Source organism: Athene noctua, chromosome 10 (genome assembly GCF_965140245.1).
Source record: "Athene noctua chromosome 10, bAthNoc1.hap1.1, whole genome shotgun sequence".
NCBI classification, from domain to species: Eukaryota; Metazoa; Chordata; class Aves; order Strigiformes; family Strigidae; genus Athene; species Athene noctua.
The window spans coordinates 14124422-14151091 of record NC_134046.1 but is presented as its reverse complement, the minus strand read 5'-3'; the positions used below and the strand labels follow the sequence as shown (position 1 = coordinate 14151091).

The window sequence follows — 26670 nt, the reverse complement described above, 5'->3', positions numbered from 1 at the left end:
CAAGAGGGAGAAGTTTGCTCTGCTACTTCCTATATTGTACCAGTTCTGTAAATAACGGGAAGTGCTTGTTCCTTTCAACTGTCAGTCTGGCACTTTTCACCAGCTCTTTAAAAATGTATATGTATATACATATATGTATGCATACACAGTGCACACAAGGGAGAGGAAGGTGTTTGTGGAAGCGAGATGTTTATTGCCTGTTTATTTTGTGAATGATTTTGGCAGTGGGAGAAACTGGCGCCTTTCCGACTGCCTGTGTGAGCAGATCCTCACTGGATTAAATGCTGCATCTCCTTTGGCTTGGAGAGGAGGAGGAGGAGGCTTGAGGAGTGTTGGTATTGCAAGCTCCTATCCTAGAGCTAGGCGTCTTATATTCAACAGCCGCACACCATTACTCAGGGTGGAATGTTCTCAAGAAGTGGTATGGGGTTACCTGGAGTGCCAGGCAGCCAAAGGATCAGCCTTGCCTGCGTGTCTTGGGAGCACAGCTAGCTGAAGCTGATGGGATGGGGGCTGGACATTTAGGAAGTGACCACAAGCCATGTGCGGGCAAGGGCAGTGGGGGAGAGAAAGGCTTGCCAAGCTGAGCTCGATGCTGACGTCTTATTACAGGCATGAACTGTATCAGGGAAGCTGATCGCGGGGGAGGTAGGAGATGGCTGAGTGACTTGCATAGCCTGGAATTGCTCCCCCGCTAATTAAAAGGAATGGAAAGAAGCACAGTGAGGAGCAAGGCTTGAGGAAACCTAATGCCATCATGAGCATGTGGGAATATTCCCAGCCTCTGGAGGGATTGTGCAGCCATACGCTGGTGAGGGATCCCATGGGGTGGCACCTGAGCTCCCCTTTCCCTGTGGCTGGGGAACATAAATGAGACATGAGCCCTCAGACGGATCTGGGCTTGCAAACGAAGATTAAAACTAGTAGCATGTGTCAATAATCTCCAGCCATAACTGCCAATCTCTTGAGTGAATTACAGACCTGCTCTCTCATGACAAGCTTCAGCCCAAAGAGGCATGGATTTAAAACAAAATCTTTAAATATCCAAGGAAAGTAACTAGTTTTAAATGGTGAGAGACACATACAAAAACAGATTTTGAAATTAAGATAATCATGAGGGTGCCAGCCAGATAAATGAGGCGGCCCTGCTTGGCTTTGACTGTCAGCCCGATGGACAAGAAACATATTTTAAGCAGTGAGAATCAAAGGGTATAATTGTTTCTTACACAAAACTGTACACGTGCTTGTACTTTAGAACAGGGAGAAATCAGAGATCTCTCACCCTCTGGATTTCTTTGGCAAATCCAATGCTCACCTCTCCAAACCCAGGAGCTGTTCCTGAGCCTGACAGGCCCTGGGCCCACGCAGGGGCCAGCAGTTGGGGAGCGGAGGTGGGGGAGGTTTGAGCGAGATGTTCTGTGCGTGCAGCACTGCCTTGGCAGCCCGTGGACAGAAGGGCTGGGTCCCTACTGGAAACAAAGGATGCCTTTTGATGGGTGTGTTGTACAGCAGAATTGTGGTGGCTTGTGTGGCTTTTAGCTCTCTGACCTTTATTTAAATGAAATGCAGGGTAATTTGTATCTAAGTGGAGTTGTTCTGTCTCATTAGCATGATTAAATAGATGGCAGTGCGTTACTAAGTTCATTGTCAGAGAGACTGTTGCTTAGTAATTTAAACTGCAATAATCTCATTATTCAGTCTTTTTTCCTTACAACGGTGGTGGCTCTGTTGTTACAGGCACATTCACAGGCTTGCATGCAAAGCCCAACAACTGCAATGGCATTTAAAACATTCAGTCACGGGCTCTGAGAAGTCATTCAGGGTAAAGCTGAGTAGGGGGAGCATGCGGAACTTGTGGTTACATATGCCTGAATGAGATTTTTGGTGGTATAGAAACAAAAATGCGGACCTAACGGATGAGCTCGGGCATACGGCCCTATGAGCCTCCCCTGCTTCAGGGACTTGACAGATGCTCTTCTGCTTCCTCAGTGACGCGAGTGGCCAAAGTGCCCCTGTGGCCAGTCCCCAGTCACGTCCAAAATAATGGCATGTGTTGCACACAGCAGGCACTGAGGCAAAGTTAACGAGAGCCCTGTCGATGGCTGCTGCAGCAAGTCAAGGAGATGCTACTCTCGGTTAGGGGCACAGAAAGAAGAAACCCAACCCACTCCGCACAGGGCCAGCACCAGGCTGAGGGCGCCCGGGTGGATGCTCGAAGCCTGGGGACAAGACAGGGGACAAGGCGGGGGAGGCTGCGGCAAGGAGCCACAGAGGGGCTGTTTCTCCCCGCAGTCCTGCTCCCCAGGCCCCGTGGCTTCCGTGGAAGGGCTGCGCAGCCAGGCGGGGCTGCGGAGCGGGGACAGGGCGGCCCTGCGGGGCCGAGCACTGCCGGGGACGGCGGCTCCTCCGCGCGCCCCCAGCCCGCCGGGGCGCCCCTGCCCCGCGCCCGGCGCCCCTAGCAACAGCGGCGCTGGCGGCCGCCCAATCAGCGCGCGGCGGTACGGGCCGAGCCAATAGGGAGGCAGGCGGGAGGGCGGGGCGTGTTGTGCGGTTGGGGGTGGAGGGGGGGCCGGCGCCGCGCCGCCATTTTGACGTCTGAGGAACAAAAGAGGCGAAGCCGCCGCCGGCGCTGGCCTAACAGCAGGTAACGGGCGCGTTCCGCCGCTCCCCGGGCCCGCCGGCTGGCCCGCCCGGTGCCGCGGGCTCTTGGCGAACCTGCTGGCGGCCTCCCCTTCCCCTGAGGCGGTCGGCTCTGAGGGGGCGGCCGGGGGCTGCCGCTGGCGTGTGAGGCGCGGCGGGGCCCTGCCTCTGCAGGCCCCAGCCCCGCCCGCCGCGGGAGGTAGGTGCCTGGCCCGACGGAGGCGGGGGGTGGGCGGCTGCCCGGCTAACCGCTGGGGATGCTCGGCAGCAGCCTCGGGCGTGTGGCGGCGGCAGGGGGAGGGGCGTTGCCCGGGCTCAGCGGGAAGGGGGGGGGGGGGGGCCTGTCCTGGTTTCCCCCCCCCGGGCGGAGAGGGAACAGGGCTCTGGCCTGGCATCACCCCGGGAGATGCGGGTTTGTTCCGGGTTCGGGGAAGGTGGGGAGACAACGGCAACGGCGTTCACGGAGCATCCCCGTTGGCACACCGCATCGCGCTCCCTGCCGAGCCGTGCCCTCCCCCGCGACGCGGCGGGGGGGTTACCGGGGCGGGAGGCTTTCCGCAGCGCCGGCCCGCGCTCAGCGCGGAGGGGCCGCAGTTATGCGGGCTTACGTGGCTAGGTGACCCCGGAGCTGGTTGTCGCCCCTTGCTGTTACTCAGCAGTTCTCATCTGTGAATCATAAGACGTTGGTTTTCCGTTTTGCCCGAGTGATGGATGTGCTGCCAGTTTGACGACTGTTTCATACATTTGGTAATATTACAGAATGAAAAAAGGGTCCTTCGGGATGTGGTGCATAATTGGACGTGCTGCTCACCAATAACCTTTTTCTGTGTAAAACGGAAATACTGGGTGATGTCTTGTTACCAGCTGGTTTGAGCATCACAGATTTATATATAATACATTGTTAACGCGGCTTGCGGCCCTCGGGCTCTTAAACAAAAACACAGTTGAGGCTTTGGAAATCGGCATTCCACTTAAGAAAATAACTGTTATCGTTGTTGATAGAATAACAGCCTGTTGGTAGTTACACCCTGATATGTCCTTGGCCTTAATTCCACTGTGAAAAGTATGCTTGTTTAACACTGATATCTTTCCTGATATATGCTGGAATTTAATTGCCCTCTACTTCTAGCCTGTCGTTTTATTTTTTTGACACAGTGCCTTTATGTGTCCCATATACTCAGGTGTTTTGGAAATGCATCCAGTGCCCTGCCCATATGCTTTTTTAGACTCATGAATATATAAGGGGGCAGTTCTGTGTCAAATTCTGTAATTAGAATTTTGCTTTAATGTTTAGCTCTGGAACATAAAAGCTAATGTGAGTTTGTTTTAACTTCTCAGTCAGATGATGTGTTATTGGTCATTACTTAACATGCAGCAGTGAAACAATAGCAGAACAGGTCAAATATGACACTTGAGAATAACAAGGTCAGGGTTATTTTGGCTTTTAAACGCATAAGTATTGTCATCTTTCCTCATATCTTTGCTTATAGATAAGATAAAAGCTATTTGTAAAATGTGAAATTGTCTTTAAGTTGAAATTAACTTGTCTATTTTCAGGATTTATGATAACATTAAGGAATGGAAATTGGGTTTATTTACACATGCATCCACACACAAATATGTGTATTTTTTAAATGGACTGATTCATTTGTTTACCTTTGGCCTGTTTAGCATCTTCCAGCTTATTATAATTTTTTCTTGATTATGTTACTAAATGAGGAAGAACTTAATAATTTAGCTTCCAGAATTCGGGAAAATTTCTTCAGAAAAGAATAATCTTAAGTGCTCTGTCTCCTGGGATTTCAGGGAAGGATTACAGCCATTCATATTTACTGGTTTGTAAAAATTTCAGACCTTAAACTTGGCCAGGTAGCTTTTCATGAATTTATATTAATTCATTTAATTAAAAAGCTTATTTTCCTACCTTTTCTGTCCTTGCTGTTTATACCTTTCTGAAGTAATAATCTGTTATCTTGTCTGTGGTACTTTCATCATACAAGTAAGGTAAGCTTTACGTTGCTGTTTCTTCTTGAGAAAAGGTAGATCAGAGTCATTGTAACCATGTCATATGGTAATTTCAGAAGGAGCTGGAAAACTGGGTAGTGGTCAGTCATATGAATGATGGGTTTTATGCTCTCAAAAGTTCTTTCCCTACCAGTTGCTTGCAAGAAGGCTTTGGATTTGTCAGGCCTGCAGTTTTGGAAAAACAGGATGAGAAAAGATGTTAAAGAAAGAAACTTATTGCTGCCTGTCAGTGGATGGCCTTCCAGCCAGGTCGCTGGTATGGTGGTACTTTAATTGTTCTCTGATGAGCTAGGGAGTGGATGGGGTTTTTTTTCAAAGGATAAGAAAAGACCACTAAAAGGGTGTCTCAGTCTGTCAGCTGTGGTGCTAGGAACACAAATTTCTGCCCCTTTGGTTTAGGAATAGGTGGAGGCAGGCAAGTGCATGCTGTCAGGTTGATGGTGGAAGACCTACTTCATTAGCAACATAAATCCCACAAGGATGTTGTATCTAAAGGGATAAATTAAATAGAAGCCACTCTTAAAAATCTTAAATTCTTTACTATCTGAATACTTCCAGTGAATTGAATTTGATATGGTCTGGGGAAATTCTGGAGTAGCTGGTATTAAAAGTCAGTTACTTTTGACCATTCTCATCTGATGGTGTTTGGAAATCTGGAGACAGCCGAGGTGTTTCTCTGGGGGGGTCAAGAGCACTGCTCCCACAGCCAAGTCAGTGCCTGCCCGAGGTTGGGAGCAGATCCACAATAGGTAAAACAAGTGTCTCCTTGGTAACACCTCTGATGCTGTCCTGCCTGGGGAGCTGCACTTTGGATGGGAACGGCTAGGGGCAAAGGCAGGGTTTTGAAGTGAAACATGATTTGATGTGGTTTTTAATACCAAGCTGAGGTGTAGCTTCTTCCTTTTTGATGTAGTTCATTGGTTTCCTTAATATTTCTGCACCAGTGCTTAAACACAGAACTTGTTTAATGGGTAGGAACATATTCCAAAAGTTTAGATACTGCATCAAAAAGATTGAAAGCACAGAAATCGAGTTGTGACTAAAAATTTTGACTTGAATGCGCTCCTCTGCTCTAGCTGTACCAAGAAGTGTGGGGAGGTAAGAGCTAAGCACAGTGGAGTTTGAAGCTTTATTAGGCTAACATTTTACATTCATAATAATTGTTGTGTATCTAGTGAACATGAGCTAGAACCATTATCTGAGAGCTATCAGGTTTTTACACTGGTGTGTGGAAAAAACTTGCTACCTCTCATTCAGTTCATCCACTTATCAGTTGTTGAATTTGCTGATGCTTAGCTTGTCCCTGTTGGCAAGAAGCTGCGGTTGGTCTCCAGGCAACGCAGGTCCGGCTGAGCATCTCTTTGCCTTGCTTGAAGAGATGAAAATTTTCCATTGCGGGGAGAGGATTTTTCCTCTCACCATTTCTTTCATCTGGCTTTCTCTCTTGCCCAAGGTTATTGTATCTTTGAAACAATATAGAGATAGTTTTCAAATATTAAGAGGCCACAGTTTAGGGTTTTAAGATATATCTGCAGATGTGCATTTCCATAGCTTTTGTTAGACATATCTCATTAGAATGTCATTTTTGGGCCTTTCATAATAACGATATTGTTTCAAAATAATTCTTTCTTCCTGCCTTTTGCATAAAAGCTGTATGACACAATATGATGTGCAGTAAGTAGCTAGAAATTTCTCCTCCTGCAAAGTCTGAAATACTGGAAGACAAAATGCAAGCAAAATAGTTTCTTCAAATGAAGGTCTAACATTGGTTGTGTTTAATCAGATGTTTAGGAGCTTGAAATCATCACTGAAATCTTTTGCAGTAGTCTTTGGAGTCCTGACTCTGTCTCAGAAAGGTGGGCAGTGTTAATGTAAAGTAATGATAATCTTTGCAATAGATACAGAAAAGTACTCATTCACTCTACTGGTTATCAGATACTTAACCTGCTGTCTTTGCTGACCCTGCATCTGGATTGCTGGTGTGTATATATGGAGGATTGTCTATTTGAGATAGTTGGAACCAATTAGTGCCCGGTTTTGCATTGTTTTACTGGAAAAGGAAAGGCTTGTGCATAAAATGGCTTTGTCCACTGAGGTCTTGCTTTATGAAGACAAACTGTGCATGTGCCGTGATGAATGGTTGAGCAAGAGACAGGACAGGTGGTGGCTGGTTTGGAGCTGTGTACACACTCATCAGCCAGTTAATAGCCAAACAGAGCAGGTTAGTACTGAATTCATGGAGTAGCCTTTTAGTTGTACTACCTCACTTGGTCTCTGTCTTCTGTACTGCTGTGTTGACATCCAAAAAGTTGAAAGGAACAGAAAAAAAAAAATTTGAATGACTTCCTGAAACTGGTTAGTGATGACCCATGTTGTTGAGATTTATAGTGAACAAGCTCAAGACAGAAGATACAATTATTTAGGCTATTATTCCCTAGAAAATCATGCTTAGAAGTTTGAGGAGTTTATGACAATCTCTGTTATAATGAACGCAGCAAAAATGTTGAATTTATTTTCTTGATGCACAGAGGGCTTTGAGTGTACCCAAATAGCTGTGCAGTGCTGTGATGCAGAAATTTTCTGCAGTGCCTGAAACCTGATCAGGAATTGTGAGTGCTGTCTAAGTTCATGCTTATTGAAGATGACCTCTTTCTTTTAACATTTGCTCTTTTCCTTTTTCATATATTTTTCCAAAAGAACAGTAATTTATTTGCCTTGTGTTATGGATAGATGGGGATAATGTGATGGCAGTTGATTTTTTTTAATGGTGACGTCAATTAGATTAATGTAGTTCTTTGGAACAAAGATGAGAAGTGAAACTGCTGATAGGCATCATTTTGATGTCTCTGAGGTGTTAGCTATTTCAGAAGGTTGATTCAGTTTAACTGGAGTTAAATTGGTGGGTTCATATGGCTATAACTAGCACTGTAACTGGGAATCTGTTCAAGCTAACTTAAGGAGAAAAATTTGATTCTAGCTTAACAGATCCAGTCAGTTTTTGAAGATACATCTATGAATATTGAAGTTGAGGGTACAGTTCTAGATGGGGATGGAACAAAATGGTTTGGAGAATCATTTCGGAATTCATGGAAATAAGTAGTCTCAAGGGTGAGGGGTAAATGAAGTAAATGCTGATTGAACTGCAGAGAGTTGTGTGGTGAGAGGAGGACTGTCTTCCAGTTGTTCTGTTGAAACAAAACCTTTCATTTATTTAAACATAAATTCTGAATGGTTATTTCTTGTTTTAAAGTGCAAATAATGATTTAACTTCACTACACACAGTTTGCTTCCAAAAAATAAAATGATCTTTCATAAGCTTGTCTTCTTGGTTTATTTTTTTTCCTGACACTATGCTGTTTTTCAGAAATACAGATTTGGAACGTGAGCACAGTGTGAATGGTGGTGCTATATTGCAGGTTTTTGAAGAGAAAATAGGTTTTTGGCAATCATCCTGTCTGAGTCTTCCCTTTTTGGTTAGTTGTGCAGACTACACTTGCTTGTGCTGTAGAGTCACTGGCTGGTATAAAAATTGCCTGTACATCAACAGATGTATTTAAGGGAATAAACTTCTTAGCTTACTAACTTACTATAGTTGTTTCCCATTACCAGGGCTAATAAGACTAGCTGGTTCTTTTGCATCATTAAATGTATTTCAGCCTGTGGGGGATGAGAGCAATACAGCCAAGCTCCTGCGAAAGCTTCCTTTTATAGATTGCTGAAATTGATAAGAATTTTTTCAAGTGGTTTCTACTGCTGTTTGAATATGTAAACTGTATGAGATTAAAATGGATTAGTTCTTTGACAGTGATTATTATGGTGAGCCTGTAATTGGCCCCAGATGGTGTACTATGAGATCACTGAAAGATAAAACATGAAATACGTAAATAATAATTTTTTAAAAAAGGCATTTTGAAGTACTGTGCAGGTGTGCTTGTACAAAATGTCCTTGTCCCTTTTACTGGGGAGAAACTGTGCTTGTAATGAGTTACATTTACCAGGAGAAGCATTCACAACCTTCCCTTTGGTTTTGTTGTGCCACATCAGAGTCTGTCTTGTAAGACTCCTCTCTTGTTCTTACTTGCTCAAGTCCAGTCTGCTGCAGTTTAGCAAGAAGCACAGTGAAATTATTTTTTTAATGTTTTGGGGGTTTAAACTTCTGTAGTTGCTCAGTCATCTTGGAACGAGCTATACGGTCAAGGTTTTAGGAAAATAACTGGATCCTAACTCTTTCTAGGGAAAGAGCATGCAGAAGTCACTGAATCATACAAACTTTTCCTTTTAAGATGCAAGTCTGTGTTGTGTTACCTGATTTAAGATGTGTTTTCAGTAGTTTGAAAAGTTTTGAAACAGAAATACAATTTTAAAAGATATGTTAAATGCATCTTATGAACTTGAGCTATCCTGGAGCAAAAACTTCATCTATCATGATCATCAGAAGTAAAGTTTCAGAACCTGCACTTGAAGAATTAGTTAAAAATGTGAATGGATGGGCATGTCAACTCTGACTCTCTCCTTCTGGGCTACTTTTTAACTATTTTCTACAAAAAGTTAGTAAATATCTTCATTTGCAGTATGTTGATGGTATAGATGAATATACACATAAATGGGATGCACAAAATATATAACTGCATTTTGGGCACCATTCTTCCTGTAATAGTTTGTTTATAGATTATCTTTACTTTGTGCTCCTCTGGAAATTTTTGCTTAAGGAGTTAGACTGGATTGTAGGATTTTGGCATCTAAGCTTAAATTTAACAATCTTGTCCTGTAGGCCACTAGCGCTTATGGTTTAAAAAGTATTAGGGACTAGGATTTCTGAAGGGAATACAGATAGAGAAGAGCTTTGTGTAGTTAATTTAATGTGATCTTTGAACAAGACTTGAGAGTTGTCCTCTTGAGCAACTTCTTGTATATGGCAAATTGGTCACAAATCAAGGGCCAGTTCACAAAGATACCATGTTCTTTTATTGAGTGCCTAGAAATATCATTCCCAGACTGCTAAATTCATGGTAATGTGAAATGCATGGCCTTGGATTTATTTTGATCTTAATGTTGGAATTTCTGGGGGTTTTGGTATCTTGAATAACACTTTCATGTGTGTAATCCACACAATTTAGCTCTTGCTGTCATATTTTCAGAAGATTAAAAGCTGAGTGCTCTTTTGGTTTCTCAACAACAAAGAGCAGTATTGTCTTTTTGTAGCAACTGGTCTTTTTAGCTGCTGGTGCCAGATACTGTTTTAAGATGGATCAGTTTCTAAATAGGAAGTTTAAGTAGCTTAGTTTTGGTGGTTCGGGTTTCTTAAGTTTCCATGGCATTTTTACTTGGAAAAGAGGCTAGTTCTTAAATTACACAATCCCAGGAAAAAACTGCATGGGACAGAACTGCATGCTCTTTTCTGGCTGAATATGCTTAGTAACCTGTAACTTGGCTTTATTTTAGTTCTAGGCAGATAAAATAGCTTTACTTGAGAAGTAAAACGCTGGCATTTCTCCAGTGCTTTGTGTAGGTGGCTCTTAAATTTACAGATGACGAATAGTGTAGGGAAAGCTGTTTGTCTTTGGAATCTTGAAATATTAGTTGTACTGAGTACATAACCTCCTCACTGAGGTTTAAGAAATTGCAACTGAGGGTCTGCTCTGCATGCTTCTGTTAAGAGAAAGCTAGAAGCTCTTGGAGACCACCTTGGTTACTTGCCTGGCTTTCCCGGACAAAAGGATTAGGGAACTGGGTTTCTCCTGGTAATGTAGAGCTGGTTTAAGGAAGATAGGGGTAATGACTGTGTATGAAGAACAATAACAGAACATAACACAACTTCAGATTTTTTTGTTTATAGTTTGCTCCCTTGATATGTTGTGCTTAATGTTCTGTATTTCTCAGTTTAATCTGTAAAACTTGTATTCAAAAGTCTTTTTGGTATTTGCTACAAGAGGTGGCTCTTCAGCTGTAGTGTTAAATTTACAGGTGTAAATAAATGTCTTAACCTGTATGATAGTGTTTATTTCTCATAGTAACTACTGGTCTCTTTGAGTTATATTTAAAGGAAGACAAAACTATTAACTCCATGTTTAGCAAGTAAAAGGAGATAGCATAAACATGTTGCTAGTTTTAAAAAAAAAGGTTTGTGCTGAGAGTGCATCTTTCTATACATTTTTGAGCATCTCAGTGCATAGTATTCATTTCTATATTATAGACAAAATTCTTACTAGATAGAAAAGGCCTGATGCTCTTTTTACAAAGAAAAGGATTTCTAAGGGTGCTGGCTTACAGTCTTGAGAAGTTCATAGCAGAACAGGACCTTAAATGTAGCACTTGGGAGTCCTTTGCCATTGTAGCCAGTGTTGCACTGTCCTTCCTCTCTTTCAGTGGAGGGGAAAAAAGATCTGGAGAAGTTGTACCTTTAGGTGTAACATCTCTGACCTGAGGCCCTCAGAATAACCTAGGGCATTTCAGAATGTTTTTTCTGTAGTTTTAAACTGCCTAAGAATTTTTAAAAAATTATTTAGTGGTTTTGAAGAGATGTTAAATGTTTACCAAAATGTTGGGAACATTTTAAAAAAACCCTAAATACTATTTCAGCTCTGTTTGGCTTGTCATGTGCCAGTGATAAATGAGCTCTGGCACAGAGCATAGAATTTTCTTAAAATCTAATCCCAGTGGATGTTACTCAATTTTATTGTCAAATTCCTCCAATAATACAGCAAGGAAAATGTATACAACTTGATACAGGGAGTTCCTGTAATGGGTGTGGAGGAGGATAAGGGCTGTTGCTTTAATTTATTGAACTGATGAATAGATACTTTCTACCCAATAATAAGCATGTGTTCTTTCTTGCTGGGAATCTTTTGTTCACAGTCTAATGTTAAAAATAGGATTAGCATTCTACCTTGATGGGCCAAGACTGCTATCCAGTTAGCTCTGTCACATTCCCAAAGAGTTTTGCAAACATGTTTTGTAGAAACTTTGTGCATGAGTTCATGTGTTATTCAGGGTTCCTAGAGTCAGTCTGTTTTTTGTGATTAAGTAAATTCATTCAAGGATTTTTTTTTTCCTTCTTAACTGGAGAAGTTATGTGGTGCTGCAATTACCAGCCATTTAATAAGGACAGAGAGAATATCAGCACTTTTAACAAGCACAGGTGGTTTCTTTTATTGGTCTAGCCAAGGCACCCTACATTCACCAAGAAGAATGTACTCTTTTTAGGCTTGTTGTATCTGTAGGTGGTTATGATAGACTCATAACTACTGTGCCTGACTCCCATCACCCTCATGATTTACCAGTGAAGGCTATAGCAAAAGTATTTCTCCTTGGAAAAGAAATGCACGTGTAGTCTCAATATGTAGGTGTGGAGGAGTTGGTATTTTACTCTTGGATTTGCAAGTCTTCCTGCTGGGTATTTTTACAAAACCTCATGCTTACTCATATCTGAGTACAAGTCATGTGGAGATAACTTAATAATGATCATTACATTGATTTGCTGTAGAAGAGCTTAAATAACCTTGACTTGTGTAGAAACTTACAGCTCAGCATCTTTTTTTTTTCTATCACAGCCACTTGGTTTACAGTTATACTTAACAAAAAAGAAGGGCTTTCTTCCTACTCTTTTCTTTTCAAGTATGTTCAATACTTTATGGGTCTGTGTATTTCTAGACAATAGCCAACTTTGTTAGTGAATGTTGCAAAGAGCTACAGCATGTTGCTACCTTGTGTCGTATTTTGTTCCTACATTTAGAGAAAACCAAAAATCAGAGGACTAAAAAGCAATATGCTTACCTGTGTGATGTCCTTCCCCCACTTGATGCTGTGGAACTGCCCCTCTTCTCTCCATGATGTTGAAAGCTATTAAGTCTCCTGTATGAAATTTGCTTTACTTACTGTTTAGGGGACTGTTTTAAGCTGAAGATCAACAATGTCAATGTACTCTTGTACTGAAGATAAACTTTTTCTTTAAAATTAGTTATCAGAATAAAGTAAGTGTTTGCTTCCTTCAATCATGTAGAATTTCAGGCTTCTCTTAGGCTTTTTCCAAAACCATAGGATTCATGTGAGTACATTATTACACATGTTCTGCATTTCTACCTTAATGAGAGAAAAAGTTAGAAACTATAGCTTTTATTGCTTAAATTTAGTTAAGTTGTTACTACTGAAGATATAGGAGGCTTCAGAAGCATCCTAGTGTGGGACTTGCATTTCATTTAGATGTATAATACATCCTCCAAGTAAGGAATCAATTAAAACAGTTGTGATAAATTAATGCAGTGGTCTTTTGTCCATTAAGAATGAGAAACATCCATTGTAGAGGGTTTCCTCCCTAATCTATATGCAGTTCATCTTTAAAAATGTAATTATATATCTCTGATACTCTTTGAAGGCAGCTGACTAGACACTAGAGGATTTAGTATCTCCATTCTAGTCTCAAGGACTTCTGGAGCAGAGCACACCAGAGTAACTTTACTTCATCAGCCAAGCAGCAGCTGAAGTGAGTGTTAGAAGCAGTTTGTTTACAATGTTAGACTGGGCAAATTTGCTAATAAAATAGTGTTATGTGTGGAGGAATGGCATTGGTTTTTATCAAAAGGCATCACAAGTTTTGCAAGAACTTTGAGCCTGGGCCTATTTAACATATCTAATATTTTTAATATTCTGATGTTGGATCCTCTGCTTTGTAGTTCCTTGATTCAAGGAATGTAACTTGCTATTTGTAAAGTAACAGAATACTAGTAACAGAACATGTAGCTTGGTCATGTAAGTACATATAAAATTCCCATAACTATTCCAGTTTGATAGGTGTACTGTAGGTTCTTAAAGTGTGTTTATTCTGCTGCAGTTGTGAAGGGTTGTTCTTTGTGAGCATTGTAATGACTTACCAACTCAGACCTGATGTACCTTTTCAATTTGTGCATGAAACAGGTGGTGGGCTCTCACAATCATGCCACTTTCCACATTGATATTAGTCCTTTCTCAGCTGTTACTCATTTCTTCCTATTTTTTGTGTTGAAGTGGCTTTCTTTTTGACTTCTCCACTGGGTCACTAATACTCTTTATTTTTTCTCCTGTTGGCTGACTGTGCCATTCCTCTGTTTCCTTGGAACCTTGGGAAGGAGCTTAGTTTCGATTCAGGAGGGTTATGGAGTCCTGGAGCAGGTCTGCAGGTAGCTATCCCACCCATCAGCTTCCTCTTCGCACTACCCAGTGAACTGAGAAAAGGACAGGCAGAAAGCTTTTCTGCCTTGCTATTTCTGTCACTCTAAAGCTGATTTATGGCTATTTGGAGCTACAGTTATTGACCACCCAAAGTAAAAGCCTACACTTGACAGAACCCAGTTTTAACAGATTGGTTAGTAGGGCAGCTCTGTATCAGTAATTCTACTATTAACAAAGTTTTGGAAAGGTGTTATTTTTGAGATTGTTATGAAGGAATGAGCTGCTGTTTAATTGAGAGCTGTGCTCTCTAGAGGATGTGTTCGTTAATGCAATTATGTGTGGGACTAAGTCGAGAATTGGTAATGACATGAAATGCCTTCCAAAGAACGCTGTCACCTGAGATTAATATTAAAAGTCTGAATACATGAGTGCATTGCAGTATTCTTTTGATGGTCACTGTCACATGTGAATGCCAATAAAATGTCTGAAGTGCCACTTCTCTTTTACAGATTTGGATTTTAAACATCATCTGCTGTTTACTGTAAGAATGACATTGCTTAAGCTATTGTTATTATGTCTAGACAAGTTTTTACTTGTTTCCATGTCAGATTTTTCTTTTAAAATGCTTGACACGTGAAGGAATAGTACATCTACTTTTTTTGGCTGATGTGTCCTTTGAAAAAAAGATCTTGGCTAAAGGCACTTAAAAGCACGTAGGAGGAAAAGGGCAGGGTACACTGAGCCTGTGTTTGGTATCTGGGAAAACTGCCTAAAAACAGCTGTTTTGTGCTTTTTCTTGCTCAAGAACATTGAAAACAAACCGAGTGTAGGATCAGAGGATAGGCAGTGAAGAACTGCATTGTGCTTACGCTGGTCAACAACAGTGCCACTTGAAGCTGTTGGTCTTAGGTCAAAGTTTTTATTTCTGAGAAAGTGCAACCATACTTATGAGGTTGTTTATGGAAGTAAGGTGTTTATGGAAGTAAGCTATTTATAAATGAAACAGTGCAAAGCATTTCTGATGGGCAGGGCAGTTGTGCTTTGGATCCTGTTAATCTAAGTGGCAAGATTCGCAATATTAAGTAGAGCCAGAATGACAAACAAATCCTGATTGTTTGTAGTGGTAATGTTAAAGCATGCAGCAAAAAAACCATTAAGATCTTACTCAGATTTTTTTTTTTTATGAGTGAGAACAACTCCATTGGCTGAAAGCAAACAATATACTAGGTAAATAAGCGCTGTTTATCTTGACAGGCTAAAACACATTAATTGTTCAAAGTGCAAACTAAAACCTGGATTCATTAAAATATAAATTACTGACAAGATTGTGTGGGCTTGCTGCTGCCTTCTTGAGCACTGTTGCTCTATTCAAATCATATATGCATTATAGGTTTATAAGAATGCAGTAAATTGCTTTGCACAATGAAAGAGCTTGGTTAAAGGCTTTATAGCAAGGAACTCCTTGCTGACACTTTTCAGCAGTCCTCTTGCACACAGCTCTACACTACATAGCTGTATTACAGCCTTTTCAGCAGGACCACATACTACAGAAATCTCATAGTAGGAGCAGAACGTGTGGGAGTTGTGCTGTGGTTTTGGAAGATAGAAACAGGAGGGGAGCTTAGTGTAATGCAGGCACAGTAAACTCGATCTTCACTTGCGTGAGTTTCCCCTTTTATCTCTGGCAGATTCACATTTGCCTTGTGGTCATGCAGACTGGATACACTGTGTTCGACTAGGTATAGACGTTTCTAATATTTCTCTCTTTAAAAACCCCTAACAACCTAAACATTTAATAACTGATACTTTTATAATATCAGAGCTATGAAAACCTTGCTTTGTTATCCCTCCAATGGGAAATTAGACTGTGTGATGTGCTGCCAGATCTTACTTTTTCAGGAAACAGTAGTGTGAGTAGTCTTGTCCAATTGTGCTTTGGCATTTCCATTGATGAGTGAATGTGGTGCACCACATGCAAGTATTGTCCAGACCACTTGGGTATATATGAAAGCAAACAAGTTGAGCTGCTACTAATGAGCTCCCTGGAGATGTGTTGGGTAAACAAGGTGTTGGGCACTGTCTGTGTTGGAGGTTCTTTTTGCTAGTCATTTCTATAGCGTAAACATTTGTAGGTTTAACTCCTGATGCAACTGATGCAGTAGGACTAGGACTAATGAGGTGTTTGAGGTTAAGGGATGTTGCAAGGTGCTTTCTCAGTTTCAAATGCTGCAGCTCCCAGTCAGTGTCTCTGCATCAGTGTAATTAGGAAGGCAGCCACGGGATGGTAATGCTGTTTTGGAAAGGGTGACTCCTGTAATGCTGATGTACTGTGATGCTGTTAAAAGTGGCTGTGCCAGTGCAAAGCTTTGTCACCACAAGATCATGTCCCTATGTAACTGTGCCTCCCAGTGAAAGTCAGCACTCTTCTAGTTTTTCCTGGGAAATTCCAGAAGACTGGAGACATTGTTGGCTCTGGGAAATCCAGATGAAAACTTTTGAGACTTGTAAAATTACTGGTGCGTTATACAGACTTAAGATTTCTCTAATAGGAAATGGAAGGAACAACTTACCCGGGAGCTGATGTTGCTTGCTAGGTGTGCGTTTGGGGAAAGGTGGAGGTATGTTACATACCTGCTGGTAAGCCGCCTTACAGTCGAGCCTTACGTGAGGAGTAGCATGGCCCTGAGTGGTGTGGGTGGTACTGTGGGGAGCCGTCGAACCGATCTGTGACTAAAGCACTAACAGTGCCACCTTCTGCCGGCGGCGGTTGCGGGACGGGTTGTGCCGCCCTGTGCTCCAGGTCAGGCCTGGGCACCACAGCGCGGCTCTGCTTGGTCGTAGTTAAATAGGCTTTTGGAACTGGCTTGTGTCCTGCGTGGAACAGGCAGCGGTTTACCTGTGTGTCTTCACGTTGTCAAGCTGTTGATGTTGAGGTCGATGAGAAACTTCTCTGGGGATGCAGTAGCTGCATTGTGAAAAATACTAGGAAAGTAGTGCAAATAGAGATGGAAAGTTTACTGGTTTTACTCTAATCTTAAAATAGAATATCAGAAGAGAGTATTGTTTGTGGGAAATATTATTCCAGATTCAATTTTACATATTCTTGCAGAGAGAGCCTGAGTATTGTTTTCTGTATTAAATAATGCACTTAAAAAAAAAGCTGGTAACTTTCTGTCAGCTAAGGCTCTGGAAAGAAAGGAGAGTGGAAAAAAGCCAACTGATGTGTAGTGAGTAAAAACCTCTATCGATCTATTATCCTTAGGTGCAGGTAAACATTACAGGAGATGGAGTTCAGTTGATCGATATGTTGTTTCTTTAAACACTTTAGTTTAATTCAATCAATGCCATTACGTACAGGGCATGCTGTAGGTGTCTGTAGTTGTTAGAGCCGCTGCTTTAAGCCCGTGGGTCTCTGCTTTTCCAGTTAATGTAAAGCTGTTAAATATCTAAGGAGGACAAATAAAAATAGACCTGTGACCTAGAACACTTTGTAGTCTCTTTGAATTAAGTGCATTATTGTTCGTGTAATGATCTTGAACCAAAATAAGTATGAGGTTGATTTTGGCTGCAAAATGTTAATCATTAAAGCTCAGGTCTAAAATTAGAGCAACTCGTCTTAAAAATTTACCGGAAGGTAGAGAGCAAGAGAGTCATGTTTTGTGTTTTAGCTTTGCTCCTTTAATTGTAAATTCAAGTGCAAGTTGCATGAAACTGGAGACTGGCCAAAACTGAGCAGTGTGTAGTCACAGGGGTACGGCAGCAGATCCTCTGGATGCAGATGGCATGAAACACTTGGCCTTCTGCTGTATTTACGCAAAAGTTCGTTCTTGGAAAACGGCTTCAGCGTTGTTTTTCATCTGAAAAGTTAGTATCTGTGTAATATTTTAAATATCTGACATGTTGTGGTGAGTAAACCAGTGAAATAAGTGTTCAGTCTGGACCTCGGCAGGTTTCTGTGATTGCTGCCCTTGACTGGAAGGGGGGAATTGTAAACTTGGTTTTAATTAGGAATTTCTGTGGCCGGCCTGGGCAGTGTGCTGGTAACCTTCAGCGCGGGGGCGGGAGGGATCGCTGGGAACGCTGGTGCGTCTGGCTCTGAACGGACGCTGGAGGGCGTTAGGTGTAACTTGCGGTAGAACTCGCCAGGACTTACCATCAATAATTTTTAATTTAAAAAGGAAAAAAAAAAAGTCAGGAGTTTTAGCGGTACTCGCCCTCTGCCCAGCGCCGCCGGTGCGCATGCGCGAGCGGGCGCCCTGCGGGGCTGTCCGTCCCGCCGCGCGGAGGCTCCTATTGGTTGTGGCGCGCCGGAGGGCGTGTCCGCGGCGTGCTTGCCTGGCTGCGCTCTGCGCGCGTCCGCAGTCGGCCGCCTCCGTGAAGCGAGCGGCGTCCGCTCCGCTCCCCCCTCCGCTCCCCCCGGCTCGGCTCCCCCCAGCTCGGCTCCCCGCGGCGGAGCCTTCGCGGCCGGCTGTGTTAGCGACACCGCGCGACAGCGGCTCTCGGCCTTGCTCACCCAGGCCCCAGCGTGCGGGGGCACTGACGGCCCGGCGCTCTCTTGTGTTTGTTTTAACAGACTTTTGAATCGAATAAACACCTTCAGGACTCGGAGGCTTCTGGCTCTAAACTGCCTACACTACTGTCGCCGCCCTCTGTCTAATGTGCTACAAGGATGAGCCCAGCATTTGGAGCTATGGAAGTGGAGCACTATTCCAAGGGAGTCCTGCTCGAGCCTTTTGTCCACCAGGTTGGAGGACACTCCTGTGTCCTCCGGTTTAATGACAAGACCATTTGTAAACCCCTTATTCAGAGGGAACACCAGTTCTATGAGACTCTCCCAACAGAAATGCGTAAATTCACTCCGCAATATGAGGGTAAGTTGCCAAACCTTAGGATGGGGTTGGGCTTTTTCCTTCTGTAAATACAAGTGTGCTGTGCTCTCTGTTATCTCTGAAATCTCTTCTGTGTGGAAGAGATTTTAGGGTTTTCTTTTCATGTATTTTGATGTTGTCTGAGGCAGGCTGTGGAGATGCAGGGTGGAAATGCTTGCCAAGTTGGTGTTTGGGCTGACTAACAGCATTAGAGTAGAGCAGCTCTGCTGGTGATAGCCCATGTATCTCCCTTAGGCACGGTAAGTAGCTAAGAGCGTATGAATGTTTTCAGTAATTCTCTGCTGCTTTTTTTTTTTTTTGGATTTCTACTTTTTTTGCCATTTGTTTAATGTTTGTTTACAGGGATTTGTTAAGATTGGTTGACAGTGTTTTGTGTAAGCTTAGTTGTGGTTGCTCTTGTTGTTGGATTTCTCTCTGACTCTCTCATTTTGATCACAATAAATACATGCCAGTAAGGTGTCTTGTTGAATATTTCCAGTGTTGTTTTTGCCATTAAGGAAATGAAAATTCATGGCATTTAGGTAGGCAAGGATCAAGTAACCGTGATGAGGCTGAGTCAGATGTTATGTAGGAGTGGAAATTCCAGTTCTCCTAAAAATTGCACTAGTTAACAGAAACACTTTTTCTCTTCACTATTCCATCCAACTGCTGACTGGTGATTAATAAATAATATGTCTGAAGCACTTTTTAAAATGGAGTTGCTTTTTTAAAGCACATTGATTTTAACGACCATAAGGGTGATGAAGTTTTGCATATTGTTTGTGAAACTGGCAGAAGACTTCAGAGGAGATGGTTCAAAAGTTAATACTCCCTGCACCCTTACAGAGACTTTTTGACACATCTAACTGCAAGTTCTGTTGGACTGGAAGAAAATGTCATCTTTGAATGATACTACTCACAATGTAATAGAACAATTGTACTAGTGTATGTGGCTTTTTGGGGAGTGTGGGGAGGGATTTAGGGGTAAGGGGCCTCACTTGGTCCATCTCTGTTATTTTTTTCCAGGATAAATCCAAAGGTCACTTGCTAGCCGGCTCCCCCCTTTTTTCCTGTTGTCCTTTCCTTTGTGGCAGCAGGACTGTCAGGCAGAGCTGCTTTGCTCCCTGCCCCAGCAGGTCTCGGAGCCGCCTGCCCAGCTCAGAAGTGCTAATCTCTCGACGAGACCTCTCCCCTCTGGCCTAGTGATGAGCTGCAAGAACTGTGCAGACTGATTGATTTGAGAATAAAGAGAGAGGACTGAAAATAAAAATTAAATTATGACTTCTTCATTAAACACTGAAACTTGCTAATGTAGCATTGAGTGCTCCACTAAGACTCTTAAATGCAGTGCTCTAAAGATTCTTGAGGGGAGGATGAGAAAAAAAAATGCTTTCAAGGTTCACCATGTTTCTGTACCACAAACAGATTTGTTTTGTATTGCATTTTTGTTATTTCACAAGATTGCTGCATAACCAATATCAATAAAATATATTCCAGAAAGGAGAAGAAAATGTATAATTAAACGTGGTGATTCTAAGTGGAAGCTTTTGGACTAGTTTCTGTTGTAATGTGACATTTTCCTTGTTTTGCTCTACTGGCAAATCTTTCCTTTCCCCTGGGGATCTATTAACCAAGTCTTGTTTGGATAAGTGCTTTTTGCTTTGCTGTCATGCAAAACTTAAAGCTTTTGGTGTGAGGGGTTTTTTTGTGCAGGTCACTTTTCACTGCAAGATGTTAACAAATGTTTTACATCTCACTTAGGGTCAGACCAGTCAGGTTTTTTAAAATTAATAAAAACCTTTATTAATTGAAATTGTCTCCTGTTATTATTTGATTCTTACTTGACTGCATCAGAGAGAGAAAAAAAACTTTTGTATTGTTGTTTTGTCAATATGATAAATTGTCTTTTGTGAGGTGTCATTTTTGTCTAGGTCTTTTGATATTTGTTAGGTTGGCAGATGAGGTTTGGCCTGTGGCAAGATAGAAACTAAGGACCAGGGTAAGAGAAAAAAACAAAAGTTGCTATATTCTTAGTGTAAAATCATGCATTCTAAAAGGCTTGCTTGTCACTTCAGCAATTCATAACTGTCTGCATCCTCTCTCTCTCTTTAGGTGTGGTGTCGGTGAGCTTTGAAGAGGATGAAGATGGAAACTTATGTCTAATAGCATATCCATTAAATGGGGACCACGATAACCTAGAAAACTTAGATAATTCTGACTGTGAACCCAAAAGTAAGCTGTTGCGATGGACTAACAAAAAGACAATGTTGTTAGAAAATGAGAAGATATCTAAGGAATGGGTCCGACAGCACAGGAAAGAGGAAAAAATGAAAAGGTAAGTTTAATAGGAGGAACTGGAATGTGGAGTGTTGATGCATAACATTTTTTACTGCCAGATTAGGATCTGGTCTCCAGAATTCCAGAGAATTCTCTAGAACTCAACTTTCATTTTCTTTTCTTCTCTTGTTTCTTTTGTTTTTCCTGACCTCTGCAGTGCAGACAGGTTCAGTAGTGAAACTAGTATGTCCTCAGCCCAGTAACATGTTAAGTGGGTGTTTTTTTTTCCCTCTCTGGTCAATTGAAAAATGTTTCCCAATGTTATTTTTGAAGGCTCTGAAAAAAAACCCCAAAACAACCCAACCAAAACCAACCTAAACCCCACCTGCAAAAGCACAATAGTTGAAAAAAACCCCAGAACCAAAACAAACCCAAAAAATTATTTCAGTGTTTCTATGTATGGCATACTTATATAGGAATCCTGCTTTATCCTTTTTAGTGACATTTTTCCCCTCATTCATTTGTTAATTGTGCCCACTGTAAACTGTGAGCTGTGATGTATTGTGCTAAAAACAGTGACCTTAGCAAAGGATAAATCTTAAAGCATATTGCTGCTTCTTGCATTACTTCTGTGAAAGTAATTCACACAGGCAAAGAATATATAATTATTAAATGTTTTGTGACATACTTGGCTATATGCTAATTTATATTAGTATATGGAAGTAGCTTTTTAAAAGTTGAAATATTACTGATGGGCAACTTGTTCATTTGTACAGAAAGCAAAATAAAGCTTATGCTTGCTGTTAGTGAAGCTCAGCAAAATAATTCGTAAAGTTAAATCCACTGACAACCCCTTTAAAGTGCTTATTTTTCTACTTGGCTTCTAATTTGCTGCTTTGTTCTGTTTACTAGTCACAAATTGGAGGAAGAATTTGAGTGGCTGAAGAAATCTGAAGTCTTGTATTATACTGTAGAGAAAAAAGGAAATGTCAGTTCACAGTTTAAACACCATAATCCGTGGAGCATGAAGTGTCACCAGCAGCAGTTACAGCGGATGAAGGAAAATGCAAAACACCGGAATCAATATAGTATCCTTTCCTGAAAATACCTCATAACAATGGAATGAGTAGGGCTCTGCTTTTTTTATTTCTTGAACGTGCCAGATAAAAGTACATAACAGGCTTAACTGCAATCCAGAGAGACTCTGAAGCCATGATTTATATGGTGACTTTGAAGGGATTGCCAGCACTTTCCAGAATATGGGCTTTTCCGGCATGTCATAAAGTTGTTAGGCTAGGAAATTCACATAACTTAATTCCAGTCTACAAATTGTGGATTAGTTAGTGGACAGGTTTTACAACATAATGTGTTTGGGATTCACCACAAAAAAAAAAAAAAGGTTTACTAAGGAAAGCTTTCAAAGGAGAAGGGTTCTGTCACTTTGTTACTGGTTTTGATATTGGTGATCTTAAAAACTAGGGTAATCTTCGCCTCTTCAGTAACTTTCTAAATATAGAGGATCTTCCACTGCCTGGAGTTGTCTGCTTCTTGTAGTCTCTTTGTAGGGAACCTTTTTGATAAAGAAAAGCCGAATATAAACTGTTGTGTAGGATTGGAGCATGAGAAATGCAAGAAGTGACCAAATCCATGAGAGTGCAGCACACTGCTTTTGGGCTATGGAACTGTAGGCAAACATCATCCACCCTGGGCATTCTGTGGAAAAAATCTTAACTGTATGCAGGCTTGGATGCAACTGATATATCCTGCAAAAATATGAAGATCTGTATACTAAACAAATTCCTCGTGAGAGGAGTTTTGGTGAATGGATTGCTAGAGTATCACTGACTAATAAACTGTTTAAAACAACAGAAAGCATTTCATGCCTGGTATCCTCACCATTTCACTGTAGATGATTATTAAATTACCTAAGTAAAAGTGTGTGATATCTCTGGAACAGTATTACTACAAATGTTCTGAAGAGCTTTTTAACTTCTGTGTTACAGAGATGCTATGAAAATCGTTCACTGGTTTTGAATGGTAACTGAAGCACACAAAGTCTTAACTTCCTGGAAAAAAAAAAAATCCTCTTGCTAGGCAGGAAATACTTCATAATTCCCAAGTCAACCATCAGTTTATATTTCTATATGATGCTGGTTGGGTTTTTTTCCTCTTAATGAGGAAATTCACTTGTCTTGTCTAGAGCCCAGTGAAACTAGAACTAGATATCCACTCTGCTTTATGCCAGGTTTATGTAGCTGCAGTTTTCGTTAGGCTGCTGTATAGCGGGCATGTTTGGGGTATGCTTAAAGTTAAGACTGTAGCACTATAAAATCCGTGATAATGGTTTTAAAACCTGTATTCCTCATGATGAAGCTTGTTCCTTAACTAACCAGAATTCATTTTGCTGGAAAACCTAACCTCTCGGTATGAAGTACCATGTGTGTTGGACCTTAAGATGGGAACCCGACAGCATGGAGATGATGCATCCGAAGAGAAGAAGGCTAATCAGATCCGCAAGTGTCAGCAGAGTACATCAGCTGTTATTGGAGTCCGAGTTTGTGGCATGCAGGTGAGAGGAGAACTAATTATGTGTAGGGCACCAGACTTGCACCCATTTCTGTTATTGGCATTTTTGGCTTACATAGTCGTCCCATGTGCTGCTGCCCTTGAGATGCTGTGCTTCATTTCCTTCAGTATGGGGAACGAGGCTTTTGGCTATCACTGGTTGGCACCATCTGCAGGAGCAACCTGCGGCATGTGTTCTGCATCAGTGAATCACTCTCTGAGCACAAAAACAGTCTCCTGCACAATAACAGCAAAGCAAAACTGTGTAGTAAAAATACTGATTTGATTAAGATTTCAAGATACTGTAGGAAACAGTTGAAAGGAAGGTCTGCCAGTACATGTGTTCTGAATAAAGCATGTGGAAATTTGCCAGAATATTAAGAAGCAATCAGTTCTGTCTTACAGATGCTGAAAAGCTACAAATCTTCCACTGCTTAAAGGAGACTTGTTGCAAAGTGCAGACAAGAAGTGGCTTGGTAAATGTGATAAGACTCATGGTCAAATAAGGAGATAGAGTTGCGTGGACTTTCACCTGAATTTTTTGTTTACTTGTTTCTGTATTCCTGGAGTAACAAATGAGAAACAACTTGTTTGTATTTGAGTCTTTTCCGAAGCCTCTCTCCTCCCATCCAGTAGATTCCAGGAATGCCAGCAGTGTTTGCTAGGACTTGTTCCACAACATGACTATTGGCATGTTCGGTGTTTGGCTCACTCTTTAACTTCGGAGAAAAGCACAAGGCAGAAATGGAAGTGTGGGAGCTGCATTTCTAACCAGAGTGTGCTGGGATTTGAGCAGGGCCTGTTCATTGTTCACCTTCCAGTATAGACCTGTGCTGGAAAACCAGGAGGAACTTTGGAGGCATCTGTAGTCCTTACTTGACCCAGATGTCTAAGCATTATCAAGCTGTGTGGTGTATAGGCTCCTCTCCTATAGGAAGGAATCATCCTGCAGGAGCACCTCTGACTTCTTTAAGTACAGAGGATTATGGGGCACACCTTAGTTTTATATAGGAATGTTTGCTGTCAGTTAGAGCTCAGCATTCTGGGAGTCAACTGGTATGCCAGAGAGCAGAGACAGGTAATGAGCTGGATGAGTGGCTGTGGTACAAGTTGTAGCTTGACTTTTGAGGCAGCAGCTTTCCTAATCTCACTTAAACTCCTCATTATTACATTCCCGGTGGGAAAGCTCAAATCTAAACTGAAGGAATTTTCCATTTCCTCCGTGCTTGTGAGTTCCACAGACACTGCTGGATCTGTTGTTCACAGTTTCTGTAACTGTGCAAAAGCAATTTTAAGAGAGTAGTATGTTGTCTTGTAAAAGCTTTCTGTAGCATGTCTTTTTTTGTTGTTCTTCAAGGTTTTGAGTCAGTATTACTAGCAATTTTAACTATTCCTTTTGTCTTGTGTGTTTGTATATGCAGGTCTACCAGGCAGGCACTGGCCAGCTGATGTTCATGAATAAATACCATGGAAGAAAACTCTCAGTTCAAGGATTTAAAGAAGCACTTTACCAGTTCTTTCATAATGGCAAATACCTGCGCAGGGAACTCTTTGAATCTGTTATTAAAAAACTGACTGAACTCAAGTCTGTCCTAGAGAAACAGGAGTCTTACCGCTTCTATTCAAGCTCCTTGCTGATCATTTATGATGGAAAGGAAAGGCAGGAAGTTTCTGTCGACTCAGACCCAGAGGACTTAGAGGACCTTTCAGAGGAGTCTTCAGATGAGTCAGCAGGAGCATATGCCTACAAACCAACTGCTAGTACTGTGGATGTCCGTATGATAGACTTTGCCCACACAACATGCAAGTACTATGGAGAAGATAGTGTGGTGCATGAGGGCCAAGACACGGGTTATGTTTTTGGACTTCAGAATTTAATAGATATTATTAAAGAAATAAGAGACGAAAGTAGTGAATAAACAGTGTGAATGCATATCAGTAGAAGGCACTATTGTGACTCTTTGTATTCCAAAATTATTGGCCACTTTCTGGTGGTAGGAATCTTTACAGGCTCTGCAGGGATGGTCCTGTCAGAGTCAGACTTGTTCAGAGGGCATTTACTTATATTGGTGCTGGACCTAGCACTGACAAAACTTGGTATCCTTATTTATTTTAACTTTCTTAAACATTCCATATTTGATTACTCAGATACCTCTGTTATCCCTGTGTGTATACGTTCCAATAAAATTCTTTTTGTTCATTGTAAGTGATGCTGCTTTTGTTGCTGGTGACTGAGGAAGAGCTGAAGTTCAGGTTTTTCTGGCGGTGCAGTGCAGAAGCAGTGTATGAACAGCAGCAAGGCTCACCTGCCTCGGGAGTCTGCCAGTGGGACAGCAGTTCTGTGCTGGGCCTCCCGTTAAGAGCAACCAGCGAGTCCAGCAGAGAGCCCCCAGCACCTGCCCTTTGAGGAGAGGCTTGGGTAGGTGGGGGAAAAGACTGACACAGAGGGACCAAACGGCAGAAAGTTGGATGAGATACCTGTAGCGGTCCCTTCCAGCCAGTATGATGTGACTTTCATAAGGGAGCACTTGTCTCTCAGAATCTCCCAACAACCTATTTCCTCTTTCAGGATCTTGTAAACTAGATCTCTTGCTGCGTAACCCATTTGTAGAGAGCTATTGACGTTTTTTAATCTAAGCTGAGCCAAAACATGCGTAAGAAACTCCTACAGGATTAGCTGCAGTGGCAGCAACTAGGGGAGAGCTGCAGAGCCTGAAAAAGTATCCTAAGAGGCTTAAAATCTTACTTGGGACAAAGACAAGAAGGAAGTGTCAGAAGGTGAGAGGACAGTGAATAACTGAAAGATAACAGAGTAACTCTAAACCACAGTTTCTTCTTTCAAAAGGAACATTGCTTTGTCAAACCATTTTTAGATAAATGACTTCAGCTTTTGTGAAGCTTGTAAGTCATCATGATAGGGCAAAAGAAAATCGGGTGTGGAAGTGTTGAGGTAAGTGTGGGGGATGTTGCTTGTTACAGTTGTTCAGGGTAAGGCAGCCAGTTTATGCAGAATTGAAAGTTTGGGGAGGCGGGTGATGGCGGGATCATCTCCCCAGCCCATCATTCGGCTTCCTGAGGAGAGGAGAGGTGGGATGGGACCAGAAAGCTGCAGGTTGCTGGTGGAAGGTCACCCTCTTCAATCCGCTGTAGC

At 41.9% G+C, this 26670-nt stretch overlaps 1 protein-coding gene across 2 annotated transcripts; it reads left to right on the top strand.

The window, feature by feature from the left end:
• Positions 1-2562: 2562 nt before the first annotated feature.
• On the top strand, positions 2563-25725 carry IP6K2 (inositol hexakisphosphate kinase 2). 2 transcript variants are annotated; one of them, XM_074914250.1, is made up of 6 exons: positions 2563-2644; positions 18383-18680; positions 20790-21012; positions 21867-22042; positions 23348-23523; positions 24941-25725. In XM_074914250.1, exons 2-6 carry the CDS (start codon positions 18479-18481, stop codon positions 25436-25438), a joined length of 1275 nt encoding a protein of 424 aa, XP_074770351.1. In that variant the 5' UTR covers positions 2563-2644; positions 18383-18478; the 3' UTR covers positions 25439-25725. The 2 variants fall into 2 exon arrangements, with proteins under 2 accessions (XP_074770351.1, XP_074770352.1); XM_074914251.1 differs by lacking the exon at positions 2563-2644 and adding an exon at positions 2664-2839.
• Positions 25726-26670: the final 945 nt, after the last annotated feature.

Coding starts and splice junctions, on each gene's coding strand:
- IP6K2 (XM_074914250.1), top strand. CDS start 18,479: ATGAGCCCAGCATTTGGAGCTATGGAAGTGGAGCACTATTCCAAGGGA. Junction 22,043..23,347: donor AAAACACCGGAATCAATATA/GTATCCTTTCCT, acceptor TTAACTAACCAG/AATTCATTTTGCTGGAAAAC. Junction 23,524..24,940: donor TCCGAGTTTGTGGCATGCAG/GTGAGAGGAGAA, acceptor TTGTATATGCAG/GTCTACCAGGCAGGCACTGG.